At 31.4% G+C, this 18,913-nt stretch overlaps 1 protein-coding gene across 1 annotated transcript in view; it reads right to left on the bottom strand.

Moving 5' to 3' along the window:
- Positions 1 to 18,809, bottom strand: part of LOC114336288 (uncharacterized) — a 74,598-nt gene extending 55,789 nt beyond the window's left edge. The window contains exons 1-2 of the mRNA XM_050659029.1: positions 18,621 to 18,809; positions 18,165 to 18,536 (exon numbers count right to left, since the gene is read on the bottom strand). Of these exons, the coding sequence (XP_050514986.1) occupies positions 18,165 to 18,536; positions 18,621 to 18,809 (561 nt within the window). The remainder of the gene's footprint in view (positions 1 to 18,164; positions 18,537 to 18,620) is intronic.
- Between the last annotated feature and the right edge of the window lie 104 nt (positions 18,810 to 18,913).

The raw sequence follows: 18,913 nt of genomic DNA, 5'->3' as shown, positions 1-18,913 counted from the left end.
TGATGGTAGTTAGTACTTCTCGGTTCTTCCCCATTCTTCTAGGGATCTCCTCATTTGTGACCTGCTCAGTCCATGGGATTTTAAGAATTCTCCGATATAGCCACATCTCAAATGCTTCCAATTTTAGGCAAATATCTTCGTTCAAGGTCCATGATTCAACACCATAAAAAAGGACAGAGAAGACGTAGCATCTCAGCATTCTTACTTTTATACTAAGAGAAAGGTTGTGACTCTTGAAAAAGGCCCCCATATGGTTGAAGATTGATCTAGCTTTTCGATGCGCGCTCTAATCTCTTGGTTGTTGTTCCATTCTTCATTTATTATGGTGCCGAGGTAGTAGTAGTGCCTCACTCTTTCTACAGGGGTTTGGTTGATGTAGAGTTGTTGACCTCCTTATCTTTTTCTTTTTCTGGCTGACGATCATAAGCTTTGTCTTCGTTACGTTTATATTAAGTCCATATTGTTGACTGTAATATGTGATTTCGTTCATGAGGACTTGTAGGTCTTCTAGGTTGTCCGCAAATTCTGTATATGGTGTCACCTGCATCCCTGATGTTATTTAGTCGGTACCCGTTTAGTAGAATACCTTTTTCAGTTTCGTGCAAAGCTTCGATAAATATTCTTTCAGAGTAAAGATTGAAAATTTGGGGGGACAAAATGCAGCCTTGCCTCACTCCACGCATGATTTTCATATATTCGGTGTGTTCACCGTCAACTCTGAGGTTTGCAGTATGATTCCAGTAAAGGTTTCAAATAATTTTCAGATCTTGGTTGTTAATTCCTGCTTCTTTTATTATTTGCATCATCTTGGCGTGTTGTAGACAAATTGTTGGAGACAAGTTCACCACGTCCTGAAAAAGGATCAAGAGGAGGAGGAGGAGGTTTCTCTACAAGTACTGTTGTAGAAGTATTACGACCAGCAAAAGGATGTTTTTCTACGGTTTGCGGCTTTCTAAAAGGCATTCGAACGCGTAGATCATAATAAAATGTTAAGTTCTTTACAAAAGACCTCAGAAAGAAACTTATATTGGACGCCAAGTGCCAAGTTTAGACTTTTTAAATTACAACTTTTTTCTATGAATTTTAAGTCGTTTATCTTTTTTTATTAAATTTGCAAATTTACAATCTGCTATTAAAAGCTATTAGTAAATGTAAATATTGCAAATACATGAGAGGAGAAGTTATCCACTGATGACACTCCCAATACTAACAATAACAAATTAAATTAACGTTTGATTATAATTTGAAAGTAAAATTGAAATGAAAATTAAAATTAAAGAATAAAATCTGTTGGCCAATGTCTTTTCAATCTTCGTCAGACTTCTGGTTAGAGTTGTAGTTTTGATTCCTCGTTGGGGTGGGCTGGCAGATATTCTAAATAATTTCTTGTTAGTCTGCTGATTTCGTCTTCAACGAACGGTATACCAGAGTCGTCATGCAGTGTTTCGTTTCTAACGTACCACGGGCGTTGAAAATCATTCTGAGTATTTTGGATTGGATTCTCTGAATGATTTTGGTATTAGAAGGCTTGGCACAGCCCCATAGTTGCACTCCATATGTCCATATAGGCTTTATTATGCACTTATACAAGAGAAGTTTATTATCTGTAGATAACTGCGATTTTCGGCCTATTAGCCAATTCATTTGGCGTATTTTCATGTTGATTTGGATTTTTCTTTGCCAATATGTGTGCTTTCCAAGTGAGCTTTTGGTCAAGTGTCATTCCCAGGTATTTGACTTCTGTTTTTACTGATAGTAATATGTTGTTCACTGTGATTCTCGGACATATGATGTTCCTGTTGGTGAATGTAATTTGATTAGACTAGTATGGTTAACTTTGATTTTCCATCTATTCATCCAGTCTTGTAGTAGATTCAGGTGTATTTGAAGGTTTCCTGATGCTACTTGGGGGTCATCATCGATGGATATTATGGCGGTGTCATCTGCGAACATGGCTACTGTGGTCGTATTTGTTGTTGGGATATCAGCAGTGTATATGAGGTACAGGAGAGGACCCAGGACACTTCCTTGAGGGACACCGGATTTTATGGGATAGTAATGAGAGGTTTCTGTAAAGAATCTGACTTGAAAGTGACGTTCTGTGAGGTGTGATTTTAAGAGTAGATAGTGAGGAGTGGGAAAGGATGACTTAAGTTTATACAAAAAAAAACAAAAGTTTTTTAAAGTCGTTTTCCTAAACATTAAAAATAAGTTATGAGAATGTTTCTTGGTACCGCCACTGTGAGCTAGACAGAGATCGAGATATTAGTGAATAAAGTTGTTAATAATCTAATTATGCTTTATCGCCAGTGGCGCCATAGTCGGTTTTAACAACGCGACCTACAAATCTTCTTAATATGAAGAAGTTTAGTTTTCGGACGCCGCGCCGTAACTTCTTCATCCGGCTTTATGGAAATTAGTAGGATGCGTTCTTGGATTATTTCCTTTTTGTTTTCGTCTAATAGTTGATGATGAATTATTTGTGTTTTTAATAAAATTCATTAGCATCCAGTTTCCTAATGGATGTAGAAAGGTTTAAACAAACGTTGGATCCCTTTCGTACGATCTTTCGTTTAGGGAAAAATACTTAGTAATTTTTTTATTACACAGGGTGTCCCAAATGTAGCGGGACGGTCGAATATTTTATGAAATGAACATCCGATCGAAAAACTGAAAAATACGTGTTCAATATTTTTCAAAAACCTATCTAATGATACCAAACACGCCCCCCCCCCTCAATCCACTTCCTGGAGGTGGCGTGGGGTTAACTTTAAAATCTTAAATAGGAATCCCCATTTTTTATTGCAGATTTGGATTCCTTACGTAAAAATAAGTATCTTTTATCCGAGACCTGTTTTCGAATTGTGGATAGATGGCGCTATAATCGGAAAAAACGATTTATCTTGATACACTAAGTAAACTATCTAATATCTCGAGAAATACACTTCCAAATGAAAAACCAGAAGAAAACACTGGTTTAATATTTTTTAAAACTCTATCGAAAAACACTAAACACGACCCCCCACTCCATCCCATGGAGGTGGGGTGGGGGTAACTTTAAAATTTTAAATAGGTACCTCCGTTTTTTATTGCAGATTTGGATTCCTCATGAAAAAATAAGGAAAATTTATTCGAGACATTTTTTAAAATTATTGTTGATAGATGTAGGCGCTGTAATTGTAAAACAACGATTTATTAACGCCATCTATCAACAAATCTAAAAAATATCTGGAATAAAATGTTACTTACAATGGGGGTTCCTATTTAAGATTTTAAAGTTACGCCCACCCCACCTCCATGGCATTGAGAGGGATCGTGTTTAGTGTTATTCGATAGGTTTTTGAAAAATATTAAACACGTGTTTTTTGGTTTTTCATTTGGAAGTGTATTTCAAAGATACTAGATCTAGGCCGTTTCTATTATTTACCTAGGGCCTAGGGCATCAGGATAAATTGTTTTTTTAGCCATCTATCCACAATTCGAAAAAATGTCTTGAATAAAAGTTACTTATTTTTGCGTAAGCAATCCGAATCTGCAATAAAAAAATGTAGATTCCTATTTAAGATTTTAAATTTACCCCCACCCCACCTCCAAAGTGTGGAAGGGGGTGTCGTGTTTGGTATCATTCGATAGATTTTTTAAAAATATTGAAAACGTATTTTTCAATTTATTGATACGACGTATTGTGATATTCGACCATCCCGCTACTTTTGGGACACCCTATAGTATTCTGCGGTTCTCAATCTCTGGTACATATACCATTGGTGGTACATATCATTATTTGCGGTGGTACACAAAACACAAAAAAATTAAAATAGTAGTACTTAATAAATCTTGAATGGTTTGTTTAGCAGTAAATGGTTGACTTCAATTAGTGCGGTCGTAAATATTATTAAATTTATCTGACCTGGCCCATTGTTAAGACCCACCCGGAGCGATAAGCAACCGAGGTAGACAGAGTTGGTATTTTGACAATTAACACTGACCAGATGGTACTCTTATAATAAAGCAAAGAGTCCACAAAATTTACAATAATTACGACGACAAAAACAAAAAAACGGATGTAAAATATTTTGCTTTGCCTTATATGCCCGAAATTAATGTTTTCAAATGAGTTTTAAAATAAATTAAATCTATTTTAATTGCTAAGATTATAGAAAAACAAACATTCAAACATATTTAAATTTTACCTGAAACCGGGCCTTTTATACTATTGAAGTACCAGTACAAGTATTGACCATTGAAGTTTGAAGTCAACCATTTTCTGCTAAACGTACCATAATATAATCTAAAAATATAGGTGGTACCAAAAATAGTAAAAGGAACTGTAGGTGGTACATGATTCAAAAAGTTTGAGAAGCGCTGCGAGTATATATTTATTTATGTTACAGTTCAAGTTGATTATCTAATTTGTTTTGGTAAAAGTTGATTTTAAAAATAAAATGAAGATTTTTTTTAACATTTCCTAGTAAAACTGCAACTAGGAAAAGTATACTCTTCCTAATGCCATTTAGTAAGAGTTGATTCTTCCCGATCATTAGGTCAATCATTAGGTTGATAGTGTCAAATTATTTACTTCTCATGAACAATATTCGCATGGGTTTGTGACATTTTAAAAACAAACAACACGAATGTATCTTAATAAAACTTGAAGCACCTAAAATTAAAAAAGAAATAAAAACTAAGTAGGTATTTTGAAAGACTAAAGAGGCGGAACCATCACAAATAAAAACACCAGATTTTAGAATCAAAATGTTACCTGACTGGGTATGTTCAAATCGTGATAAGTTAACAGTCACAAAAAAAGGTGCGCACGCATAAAAAAAGCACGTGTAAGAGATGCTCTACATTTAACTGAATATATTCAGAAATAATCAACTCACTCTATTCTTTTTCTCATGATCATCTTTCAGTGCGTCACAGTTTTTCGATTTCTTTCTAACGCCTTAAATTGCATGTGACAGAAAAAAAAGGCACGTCCGTGATTACAGACATTTATAACATTTATTCTAGTTGTCGATAGACGGCGCTATAATCGAAAAAAAAAACATTATTTACAAATTCTATAATATATCGACGAATATAATAGACCAGGGCATCTGTAAAAATATTAGTACATTTCGATGTTGAGAGGTGACTCATATTTTTTTGCAGAAATTGCTTCAACATAACTCATTTAATAATATTTGCGTTATCCTCCCACTCAAAAAGGCCCGGAACATTGTTTAAATAATCAAAATTGAAGGAAAAATTCGATTTTTTTCTTCGTTTTTTGATTATAACTTTAAAAGTATTCATTTCAAAGAAAAGTTGCACTGACATAAAAGTTGCGTAATTAAATTTCCTACAATATAGGATTAGTTAAATTTTTTTTTAAATTGTCACCCTTGTTGCAAAATAGCAATATGTAATTGCTAAAAAAAAACATAAAAAACAAGTATTCGCATTTTACATTTTTCAACCATTTATGCTACACTTAAGACCATCATATTTCACCCAAAAAATTTTTATGATATTTATAGTAAAACAATGCTATAAATTTCATTAGGATCGCATTAATAGATTTTGCAAAATAAATTTTGCAATCCAGCTTTTGCAAAAAAAATTCATTTTCAAAATGTTGCAGGACTGAAAATAAAGCAGACATCAAGTTGAATTTTTTTTTACATAATATAGAAGAATACTGTACCTTTCATTTGCAATTTACAAATTTAAAATGGGTTAACTACCACGGCGTCAGGAATTTTTTTTAAATAAACATTAATTTTTGGTGCTAAGCGCAGGACAGCGGATACGTTTGCTCTGATTGGGCATTCCAATGACCTTTGATAATGATTGATACATTTTAATTTTTAGCACATTTCGATATAAATAAATAAATTTATTTATTGCAAAATAAAAACACATACCCTGTCCTTTGAAATAGCACTTTTTTAGCAAAAACTTTTTTTGTTCATATATTAAACATATGCAATTGTTTAAACAATATTTCACAAAAAATAATTCAAATTATTTTGATTTTTGTGGAATTAAAATATTAAAATACAATAAAATATAAAGTAAGAAAATAATATATTAGATAAAGATTGGAAGAAATTTTGGTGGAAATCAACTTGTGTGAATCGAACACCGCTGTGCTGCGCGTAGCACCAAAAATTAATGTTTATTTAAAAAAAAATTCTGACGCCGTGGTAGTTAACCTATTTTAATTTTGCAAATTGAAAATTAAAGGCACAGTATTCTTCTATATGTAAAAAAAATTAACTTGATATCTGCTTTATTTTAAGTCCTGTAACATTTTGAAAAAATGAATTTTTTTTGCGAAAGCTGGATTGCAAAATTTATTTTGCAAAATCTGTTAAGCCGATCTTAATGAAATTTACAGTATTGTTTTATTATATCATAAAGTTTTTCTAGGTAAAATATGAAGATCCTAAGTATAGAATAAATGGTTTTGAGTGGGAGGATAACCCAATTATTATTATATGAGGTAATTCCAAGCAATTTCTGCAAAAAATATGAGTCACCTCTCAACGTCCATGTCAAAACAGATGCGCCCTGGGCTATAATCTGTACAATTTATAAGACTTTACAAATCAAAGAAAATACCATTTTATAAACGCAATAAACACAATTGATTTGTTTTTATGCCAAATTGCAAATAAAATGTGACAACTGTCAAATTAAACAAAAATGTCATTTTAAAATAAATGTTATAAATGTGTATTATCACGGGGACTTATCTTTTTTTCTATCATTTGTGACGCACTGAAAAATGCTCATGAAAAGGACCATAGTAAGAGTTGATTCTCTTTTTGCCGGTATCTACTTTCATTAGCAAGGGTTAGAAAGAGTCTACTTTAACCATCTTAGTAAAAGTTGAATTTAATTTTTCATATCAATTCTTACTGCTCGTTTTAGTTTGAGTTGACTGTAACTATGGTTTATTTTTTAACCAGGAGGAGTAAACTAAAAAGACAGATTCACACCCAAGAAAGTCACTAGAATAATAACCAAATACATCTTCTTTTTTGGTTGATCAAGTGACCCTCAACGGTAATCCATAAATATTATATTAATTTAATATGTCGCTAAAGAGTTCCAAAAACAACTGCTTTTTATATAAAAGCAGACTAACAATCTAAAAATTAAAGGAATACTGACTAAATGTCACTAGTGTAAAAATTTGATAAATGTCATTAGTGTCAAAATTTTATAACAGTGGAGTAAACTTGCCTGCGGTTGGACCAATTACAAACAAGCAATACAGCGCGGTAAATTTGAATCACTCCTCTTGATTAAAAAACAAACATAGGAATATGCAACTCTAACTAGGAATCTTGAGAAATAGAATATGCAACTCTAACTTGAATTATTAAAACATATACACGGGTCGTAGTCGATGGCAAATTTTAGCCGAGCTTTTATACGATATAGATCAGAGGTTCTTAACCTTTTTTAGTCATGTACCACAAGCTTCCGTTTATTATTTTTGGTACCACCTAACTGAAATATCTTCTTAGCAAGAAGTTTGGTGAGTTGGCATTTTTGAATTCAATCCGATTTTTTTCATATTCTAATATAATCTTGCCGTGTAAACTCACCTTAACCGATCACACTCACACATATAAGAGACGTTCACTTCTTATCTCGCAAAGACGTCTACAAAGTATGTCAATTGCTTGATATTTTCACACTCCAGATACCGCGCCATTAATTGTATAAGGTTTTTTAAGAATTCTACAGAATGCGTATAATCATTTCGAAAACGAAAAAATTAAATGCTTAAATAAATTAATGTTTACTGAAAGAGACTTAATAACAGCACGCGGACGCGGAATAACAGTTTGTATTCTTTTGAATTGCCGACAATCGTAGCGAAATGTAACGGCAAAAACAAATTACTACTGTTAATAGAAAAAAGAACGAGGAAGAACTGACAACAGAAGACTTTTTTCAGGCTTCAGTCAAAAGTACTCAGGGAATAAATTAAATGGTGACAAAAATTGCTCACCGTAGACACAATTTCTAGAAAAACTTGTTGATATTGTCTAAAATCTAAAATATTCTCCCTTAACAGCTTAACATAATAAAGATATCTAACATAATAATAAAACACTGAAAATGTTTGTTCTCTATACTTCCACAAAATTTATTATAACTATGTGAATGCAGCTGTTTCGGCCGAGTGCCTTTCTTAAGTGATTTAGTTTACTATGAGTTTGCCTTTTTAAAGTCTTTAACTGAAGAGGTTGAGGAGTGGGGAGCTGTTTGTCTCGAGTTGGTCATTCAGAATTATATCTGTATTTTTGAGAAACTCTAAAATTATAATAAAATTTGAAACTCTTCATTAAAAGAATGATTATGATCTAGAAGGTGAAGTGCGTATGTAGAAGTGTCTGTTTTTCTATTGTTGAAAGCCCTTTTGTGTTCTGCTATCCGTTTGTCAAAGATTCTGCCAGTTTGACCGATGTAAGTTTTCGGACAGTCACCACAAGTTAGTTTGTAGACACCACTCTGTAGTTGTTTTCTCATTCGGCTTATTGTTCTTAAATTTGCTTAAGTTGTTAGTTCTGAAAGCTGGTATTATTCCTATCTTTTTTATGTATCTGGCTATTTTTGTTGTTAATATCTTGCCAGTACATGTGATAGAGCAGAAGGTACTGGGTTCTTTCAGTGGTGGTGGATAGACTAATTTCAGGGCTTTCATATTATGGAGTTTTTGGTTTAAAATTGTATTAATTGTTTGTTCGTTATAGCCATTGTTTACTGCTACTTGTTTAATGATGTTCAGTTCTATTTCGAAGTTATTTTTTGACATGGGAATTTCTGTCGGTCTATGTGAATTAATCTAAGTGAATTAATGTATGATAGAAATTGGTCAAGTTGCTTGTTAGCTCCTGTAAAGCATAATAGTATATATTATCATCCACGTATCTCCACCAATATAAGAACTGTTTAAATACGGGATGTTTAGAAATAGTTGTTTCAAGCTGGTTCATAAATATATCTGATAGTAATGGGCTAAGAGGATTACCCATAATAAGTCCTGCACTGTTGTTTGTGTATATTTAATTATTGAATTCAAAATAGTCTTGATTTATGCAAATTTCAAGAAGGTGTAAAATTTCAGATGCATTGATCGGATTTGTACTATTATGGTCTAAAAGATTTTTAACTAGAACAAAAGTTTCTGTAGGAGGAACACTAGGAAAAAGATTTTTTACGTCAAATGAAATTAGTCTGGAGTTGTTGGGCAATTGAAAGTGTTGTATTTTATTAACTAATTCTAGTGTATTTTTTACGGTGAATTTAGGTGAAAATTTAGTGTATTCTGTAATAATATCTGACATTTTTTTTGAAAGTTTATATGACGGAGTTGTATAAAAAGAAAATACAGGCCTTATTGGGTGGTCAGGTTTGTGTAGTTTAATAAAAGAGTATAATTTAGGAGGTTGTGGATTCATAATATTAAGGTATTTCTGTTCTGTTGGATTTAATATTGATTTTGAATTTTCAATGGCTAGTTAAATTTGTTTTCGGTATTTTTCTGGGGGGTCTTTGTTTAGTGTTATACTATTTTGGTTATTTAAAAATTCTATTGTTTTGTTATTATAGTCTCTTTTATCTATAGAAATAGTAGTGTTACCTTTGTCTGTTTTTGTAAATAGTATGTCATGTTTTATGGATTTATTTTTAATAGAAACGGCTATTTGGTTATCTTTGTAACGGGAATTATTAGTTTCACTACACACATCGGTAATAGATTTTGCAATGATGCTTTTTTCTATGTTCTTGGCAGTTTTGTTTAACGCTACTTCAAATTCTACACCTCAATATACTAAATTTTTTTGATTATATAAACTCCATCAGAAAGCCCTGAAATTAGTCTATCCACCACCACAGAAAGAACGCAGTACCTTCTGCTCTATCACATATACTGGCAAGATAACAAAAATAGCCAGATACATGAAAAAGAAAGGAATAATACCAGCTTTCAGAACTAACAACAACTTAAGCAAATATATTAAGAACAATAAGAGCCAAAAGAGAAAACAACTACAGAGTGGTGTCTACAAACTAACTTGTGGTGACTGTCCGAAAACTTACATCGGTCAAACTGGCAGAACCTTTGACAAACGGATAGCAGAACACAAAAGGGCTTTCAACAATAGAAAAACAGACACTTCTACATACGCACTTCACCTTCTAGATCATAATAATTTTTTTAATGAAGAGTTTCAAATTTTGCATATTCAAAATAAAGGCCTTAAGCTATCTTTATTAGAATCTATGGAAATTAATAAATTAAAACTACAGATATAATTCTGAATGACCAACTCGAGACAAACAGCTCCCCACTCATCAACCTCTTCAGTTAAAGACTTTAAAAAGGCAAACCCATAGTAAACTAAATTACTTGAGAAAGGCACTCGGCCGAAACAGCTGTAGTCACATAGGTATAATAAATTTTGTAGAAGTATAGAAAACAAACGTTTGAAAATACATCATAATCTAGCCTGATCCTTAATTTATTAATATTGGATGAGATATCCAAATAAATTCGTAGTTAAGATTGTTGGTGCGCAAAATATTAATAAAAACATACAATATTCTACTTAGTCGGCTATGACACTAAATTTCCTTAGAAAATTGACATTATACTATTTTTATAGTTCCAGTTGCTTTGGTACCATTACTAATATGAGTTTTTCTAATGAGAAACTGATAAGATTTGTGTGCTAATGAAGTATAACAAAAATGTGCTACTAGCAATAAGAATTTTTCATCAGAAATTCCCTGATAGACGACAGCTAAGAAGAGAGACGTTTAAAAATATACTAGAACGGTTTCAACGGACTGGACACTTAGATTATGATAAATCTGATCGAACAAAAACTATTGTAAGTGAATAAAACAGGAATTAAATGTAATCCTTAGTGTCACTGAGGATCTGCATATTAGTACAACCGTTCTTACAATCTAAGTATCTAGTCTGTTGAAACCGTTTTAGTATACTTTCAAAAGTTTCTTATTTTGATTGTCGTCTATCAGGGAATTGCTGATCATAATTTTTTATTGCAATTAGCTCATTTTTGTTATACTCTCCTAGCACAAAGCAATTATAATCAGTTCCTCATTAGAAAAGTTAATATTAGTAATGGTAACAAATCAACTGGAACTATATAAATAGTATAATGTCAAATGTTTAAGCAAATTTTGTCTCATAGCCAACTAGGGAGAATTTTGTATGTTTGATTAATATTTTAAGCACCAACAACCTTAACTACGAATGTATTTGGATATCTCATCCAATATTAATAAATTAAGGATCAGGCTAGATTATTATGTATTTTTTTTTCGAAAAATTATTTTTGATTGGATATTTTCACGGCCACCTAATAAAATTTCACGTAATTTTTGTTGCAATTAATGTTTGGCTTAAAGAATCACGAATAACTTACAAATTAAAGCACTTAGGTATAGGGAATGCTTAAGAAATAAAAAAGTACCATAAAATATCATTTCATTACAATACTAAAATACAGGGTGTTCCATTTAAGAAAACTCAGAAAATACTCATTCCGAGTTTCGACCCACCCTGTATAGTAAAATTAAACATTTCGCTATACTGTTAATGATTAACAGTAGTAGACTATATTAAAAATCGTTTGAATATAAATAGAAAATTTGATGTCAAATCACTACAATTCTACAGGGTGTAGATGTTGTTACGAAATTAACAAAAAAACGTAATTAACTTTTAAACTACCTCGTATAATATTACAAAACCATATATTTTAAGAAAGGAAATATTGAGGAGAATCCAAAAATGTAAAAATATACAGGGTGTTCCTTTTAAAAAAACATAAGTTTGTGTCACCCTGTCAATACGCAAGCCCCTGTATATTTGAAAATATTTTGAAATTATGGTACTATGTGTGCCCCAACTTTTACCTAAATAACTTTTTTTCGTATCTCTTACGACAAACGAGTAATTGGACTTTGTCACACTAATGCCCCACCCTGTATATAGTGAATATATAGTGCGAAAGGAACAAAGTGTTCAAAGAGAGAAAATCTGTGCAATGTACCTTTTGCTATTTAAAGAGCCTCCAACTAGACACCAAATTCGTACTTATTCTCTAGGAAATTGCACCCCAAAACCCTCACAGAACCTCCATTAAACAATCTCGTCTCTCTTATGTTGCGCTGTGAATACTGAATACTGCTCATTTGGTCCACAAAAAACACTTAAGGTGTCGACCAGAACTGTTAACGTTAAATGACTTTCTGTTTTTAAATTTGTGTTAACTGTTTTTTATTCTTAATTTAGTTTTGTTTCAGTTAAAACACGTGATTTTAAAGAATAAAACCGTCTATTTTCTTTGTTTCTAAAGATATCAGGGACATTTAAAAAATGTTCACAAAACGTACGACTACAATACGATTTCGATGTATACACATATTTATACCTTGTCCTCCCTAGAGGGTGTCTCAAACTTAACATAACAAAATCATGTCTTCCACCCGGTAGAAGTTGAAAAAATAATTTTGAATAAACCTTTGCCCAACGCATGCTTTTTGTTTTTGGACATATAGCCCTACCTGGCGGTACTTGTTATTAAAATAAACACTGAGTGAAGAGTACCTTTAGGTAGCGTTTTATTTTTTTAGTCCTTTAGTGATGTTATTCAAATGTTATTTACCTAGATGTGTAGAAGAAAATATAAATAAAAGATAAATATACTTGAAAAAGTAGAACTTGAAATGTTACGAAAATTTGTCACTTGGTCTCTACATTAAATATGGCAACAATGTATCAAGATTCTGTAAGAGCATGTGAAATATAATGTACATAATATAATTTTTTACTGCATAAAATTGCATATAATATAAACCCGTTATATTTTGCAATATTTTACAATCGCTCGGCAAATAAATCTGGCCTACTTTTGAATCCCCCCCTTTGACTCGGACCTTTAATATCTGCAGCATTAGGGGCGATGTGTCTATCGGCTTTACCCTTTGCGTTCTGCTCTCATTGCCCTTTGTGTTCTGATTATTAGGGGTGAACTTCTATAAGGTTGGTCTTTTAAGAATCGATATCACACCACCAAACACTACTTGGAATTGGATTTATAATACTGATTTACCATACTGATTTACCATAAAAATTTTTTCAGATCTCCCAGAAAATCTTTTGAGAAAAGTAAATTTCCAGAGTGCCTAAAGACAGCCTAAATCATTATTCCTCTTCATATAGGCTATTGATTATGTATTTTAGAAAGGAACTACAACGTTAACGGGGTTTTATTGTTTCATATAGTCAATAATAGACTCCTAAATATGAAAAAACCGCGGAGTGCTACCATTTAAATGAGTGCGTTTTTGAGAAAGGGGTGAATTAGTCCTTGGGCACATGGCGAATTGGGGTGAGCTCTATGAACTTTTGGTGCAAACAGGTCTACAGGAAAATTGTTAATGGTTAAATTTACTATCGAAGTATCACATTTCAAAGTCAAAAATACTTTTTTTTACAAGAACATATTCAAAAGAAAAGCTAGAAAAAAACACGAAAGGAAGAAATTTTGTTTTTTGCCCCATAACTTTTTTCCACAGAGATATACATAGGTATAGGCATTGCTTCAGCGAAAAATAACTTCCATCCTTTCTCTTTAAAATGACGTATAGTAGAAGTCTCTGTGATATACAGTTTCCAGAATATAGTTCGCCACTCAGAGCGATTTTGGGACATTTTCCTTGTTACTTCGCAAACATTGTTCTGTATCTTTTTTTACGCAAATTTAGGCATATGCATACATTTAATAGAAAGAGAAGTCAATTACCTTTAAAATGGTCTATCGTAGAATGCTGTATATCTATTTTTGAGCTAGATATGGTTTTTCAAGGTTTTATACTTTTAATGATTTTTGATATATTTTACGATTATTTTGAAATTTCTCATTGTAATTTTTTTTTTATTGTATAGGTATATATGTACATTGTGCAATAGAAAATAAAGCTTATTTTCTTTACTTTAAAATGGTGTATTGCAAACAATTCTAGGACTATTTGTAAAAAAGATATGCTTTTTCAAAATGTGACCTATACACATGCAATAGGTCCCACTAAGTTGGAACCATATGGAAAACTTTTTTATTATTAAGAAAAGAAAATAATCGTTTTCGTTTTGATTCAATTTGAGTCTCGTGGCATCCTCTGACACCGTGTTTCGGGGTCTCTACCCCTTATCAAAGAGGCTATGCAAGTAGACTGAATTGAATCAACTCGAAACGAAGAAGAACTGCATATATTAAAATATCTGCAGCAGAGTGTGGTTAGACTGTCCTCTAACGGGGAATGACAAAATAAAAATAAATTTTTTTATTATTAATTTTATGAAAAAAAGTTATTCTTTATAAAATGCTCTGCATAGTCTAAAACCTAAGATGCAATAATCAGATATAAAATTTTATCAATAGTGTACGAGGTATGGTTCATTCCACGAATATACGTCTGTTTTGGATTATCGCGACAACGAATATTTCAGTGGGCAACATAAGAAGTACGAAAGTAAATGGCTCTAATATTAGGTTTATAATAATATATAAAATAAATAATGTTTATTCAGAGAAAAGATACAATACATACAATGGTAATACATTAAAATCACTACAATTCCCTATAAATAAACACAAAAATACCACTTGAAGCAGAATGCTTGTGCAGTGGTCAATTTGGTTCATTATGTAACAAAAATATCCTGAGTAGGTACACACTATCTTTTCACAGGCAATACAATAATATAATATCTATTACTTAATAATAAGAGAACAAAGAAAAAGCAAAGAGCATTACATTGTTTTTTGAATAATTAAATAATTAAAGAAAATAATTATATTTCAAAATCTGGAAAAAATTTAAAAATACAGCATCCCTACGATGTATTTATCAAAAAATAACAGCAACAAATGAGAAAAAAAAACACAATTAAGTACAACAACTATGAGTCCAATATTCAAACACTTGTTTTATTTTCTAACTTCAATTAATTCATGTATTACTGAAAGAGGCGTGTCTATAATATATTTCTTTAATTTATTTTTAAATTGTTTTATGTTCTTGACATTCTGAACATTTATGGGTAAAACGTTAAAGGACCTAGGTCCTAGGTAAGTGAAACAACGCTGTCCAATTGTTTTTTCACTTTTAGGGGGTATCGCTTTATTCCTGTTTCTGGTGGAGTATTCATGCAAGGGAAACTGTAGTGTTTGTTTATTTTTATATTGATATACAGTAACCGCTTTAAAATAAAGCTGCCTAATATCAAAAATATTAGTTTCCTTGTATAATAATTCAGTGGAGTAAAGCTTGGGCTTGCGATAAATTGATTTTAAAATTTTTCTTTGGACGACATTTAGTTGTTCCAAATGATTGCCATACGCCCCGCCCCACCCAAGAATCCCATAGCATAATCTAGATTCTACTAAGGCAAAGTACATAGTTTTTAAAAGGCGCTGTTCTAAAATATTGCTTAAGTATTTAAATTTATAGAGTAAACTTCGAAGGTTTTTAGTCACATTCGCAATATGTAGGTTCCATTTTAAATGACTATCAATTGTAATTCCCAAATACTTTACAGAATGAGCAGACAGAATATGTTGATCCTTATATCCTTCATTGGATATTATTAGTGTTTCGTAGTTAGGCAGACTTGTTTTGTAAGATCCAAAAGGCAAAAAGAAAGTTTTTGTGAAGTTAACAGTTAGTTGTTTGTGTGCAAACAAATCAAAACAATTTTTTAAATCTTCTTCAGCCAATAATTTTAGATTCTCCCAATTATCTGCAGTATACAGTACAGCTGTGTCATCTGCATAACTAATAATTTTACCTTTTAATTTCATTGACAATAAATTATTAACATAAATTATAAACAACAATGGACCAAGAATCGTTCCTTGCGGAACACCGTACTTCACCACATTTCTCTCACTCATACTTTCATTTATTTTTACCCTTTGTACCCTATTATCTAGATAACTTTCAAAAAATCTTAATACGTTGCCTCTGAAACCTACATCAGCCAAAGTTTCCAAGAGTTGCTTATGGCTTACTGTGTCGAAAGCTTTAGCCAAGTCTAAAAATACACATAATGTGGGCTTACCTCTATCAACTGAATCATAAATGCAACCCATTAGTGAAGCAATTGCATCATCTGTACCTCTGCCTTCAACAAAGCCAAATTGATTATTAGATATGATTTTATGTAGGTCTAAAAATTTTAGCATCCGAGTTTTAATCGCTTTTTCCATAATTTTTGCAAGGCTTGAGATTAGTGAAATTGGGCGGTAATTTTGGCTTAAATCCTTATTTCCTGATTTATATACAGGTTTGATAATTGCGTCTTTAAATTCTGTTGGACATTTTCCATTTTCTATAATTTTATTTAATAAATATGTTAAAGGGGATACAATTTCTCCTGAAACTTCTTTTAATATTTCTGCCTTTAATAAATCAGGTCCGGGAGCTTTATTCAACTTAAGGGATTGAATAATCGCTATAACTTCACTTTCAGTTATTGGATCAAAAAAAGCACTTTGAGCGACTGAGATTCTATTCGGATTATTGGATGGCGGTTTTTTTATATTGTTAGCCAGTTTTTCACCAATAGTTGAAAAATAATTATTGAAGGTATTAGCGATATCCAAATCAGAGTTCATAATCCGGTCACCCTCTACTAACTGTTTAACGCCTACAGAATTTACCTCAGTTTGGGTCAGTTCACGAATAACCTTCCACGTATTTCTACTATCGGGTTTGTTAGTAATTACGTTTTTGAAATATTCTGCCTTAGTATTTTTTATTAAATTTGTCAAAAAATTTTTGTAATTTTTGTATTCTTGTTTAAGAATTTCATTATGTGGATTTTGGATCATTTTTTTATATAATTTATTTTTTGTGTCTATTGATTTTATTATGCCAGACGTTATCCATTTTTTCCGTTTAACTTCGTTCCGTTTTATTTTTTTTTCATAAGTAGATTCTTTTATTTTCTTTTGAAGAGTTGTTACAATTTTAGTTGCAATATCTTGTACGTCACGTAAAAGGAAAATTTCGCTCCAATCATACTTTCTTAGTATTTCTCTTAATGTGTTATAATTAATGTAACTATTTTTAAATTTATTAATATTTTTTTTACAAATAATGTTCATGTTAATGTTTAGTTCTCCTATTGTACAGAAGTGATCGGTAGTTAAAGATGTAATAATGAAAGGAGAGCAAATATCTTCAATAGACTCTTTAGTGGATTTAACAAACATATGATCTATACAGCTACCTCCCGATTTATTTGGTCTCGTTATTTTGTTTATTAATGAATGAAAATTATATTCGGACAGTAAATTTAAATAAGTATTAGCGATTTCATCGTCTGCAAGTATGTCAATATTAATATCGCCAACAATAATGTTATATGTGATTGGTTCTGCTTTTATTATATTTAAATAACTTTCTAAGGCTACAATAAACGCACTTTCTGAGGTTGCAGGCGAACGGTATATTGCTGTAATAAGTATCATTATGTTATTGAGTTTAATTTTTAATTTTAAGAATTTAAAAATGTTAACCTCTACTATTTCCACCTCGTAGTCAAGGTTATTTTTTATGAATATTATCACACCGTCATTTTGATTGAAATTACCCTCGTTATAATGGATATTATATCCTTCCAATTTAAAAATATCTATACATGCCACTTGTCTGGTTTCAGTTAATACAAAACAATCAATATCATTTTCTATTTGTTGTGTGTAAATATTAAACTCATCAAAATTTTTAATAATGGACCTAATATTTTGGTGCAAAATACGAAAAGAGTAGTTCTTATTGGAACACAAATTATATTCGTTTATGGAGTCAACTACTTTTGTATCAATAGGAGTGTAATTAGTGTATTCCAGAAACGAATTCATGTTACAATAATTAATATAGCGTACCAGTATTACTGATTATTAAATTAAAACTATTCTAGAAAACAAAAAAAGGTGAAAAAAAAAACTATAAGTACAGTATACAGTAAAAAAAAGTTAATTTTTTGAAGATGCTGCTCTAGTGGGGTAACGATTTGTTTTTCTGGTTTCATCCAATAATGTGTCGGTTACTTCAGCAGTCTTGTTAGTAGTAGTAATAGACAGTTTTTCCAGTGTTATAGATTGACCATCAACTATAAGCCTATTTCCTCTCAACTTCACCGTTTTACCTGACGACCTGAGTTCAGATTGGTATTTTAATAATTCCTTTCTTACTGCTTGTTGAGATGGGGATAGATCTTCGGCGATGAACACCGTTGTACCTTTTAGAAGCTTGCACTTTTTTAGAACACTAATTTTTGCTGAATATGTTGCGAATTCTACCAATACTGATTTATTTGTTGGATTTTTACCAAAGACATTGAAACCACTGATATCTGAATTTACTAAACTTATATCCAGTCTCTGATTCAACTCTTGGATGATATCCTCAAGAAGTGTTGACTTTTGTACATTTAAGCCGAAAATAACAATATTATTTTTTCTTAGTTTATTTTCAATTCGTTCAATTTGATTTTTTAGTTCTACATTTTCAGTTTCCAGTCTTTTAACTCTAATAGTTTGTTTTTCTTTCTCAACTTTCAGTTCATCAATGTCTTTTTTTAAGAAGGCTACTTCCTCCTTAAGACTAGATATGAAATATTCAGATAATCTCTTGTTCTCTTCCTTAATAAACTCTTTTAATTTCGTAAATTCACGATCTTGACTATCAGGCATATTTTTATTGTATTTTATTAATTTTACGTGTATGGAACGCTTTATACTATACTTAATTTTTGTCAATAACGCACAAAAAACCAGAGCGATATCTTTTTAAAATT

The sequence above is a fragment of the Diabrotica virgifera genome, chromosome 8, assembly GCF_917563875.1.
Source record: "Diabrotica virgifera virgifera chromosome 8, PGI_DIABVI_V3a".
Taxonomy (NCBI): Eukaryota; Metazoa; Arthropoda; class Insecta; order Coleoptera; family Chrysomelidae; genus Diabrotica; species Diabrotica virgifera.
The sequence above is the reverse complement of the archived record's forward strand: the minus strand, read 5'-3'. Positions and strand labels throughout refer to the sequence as shown.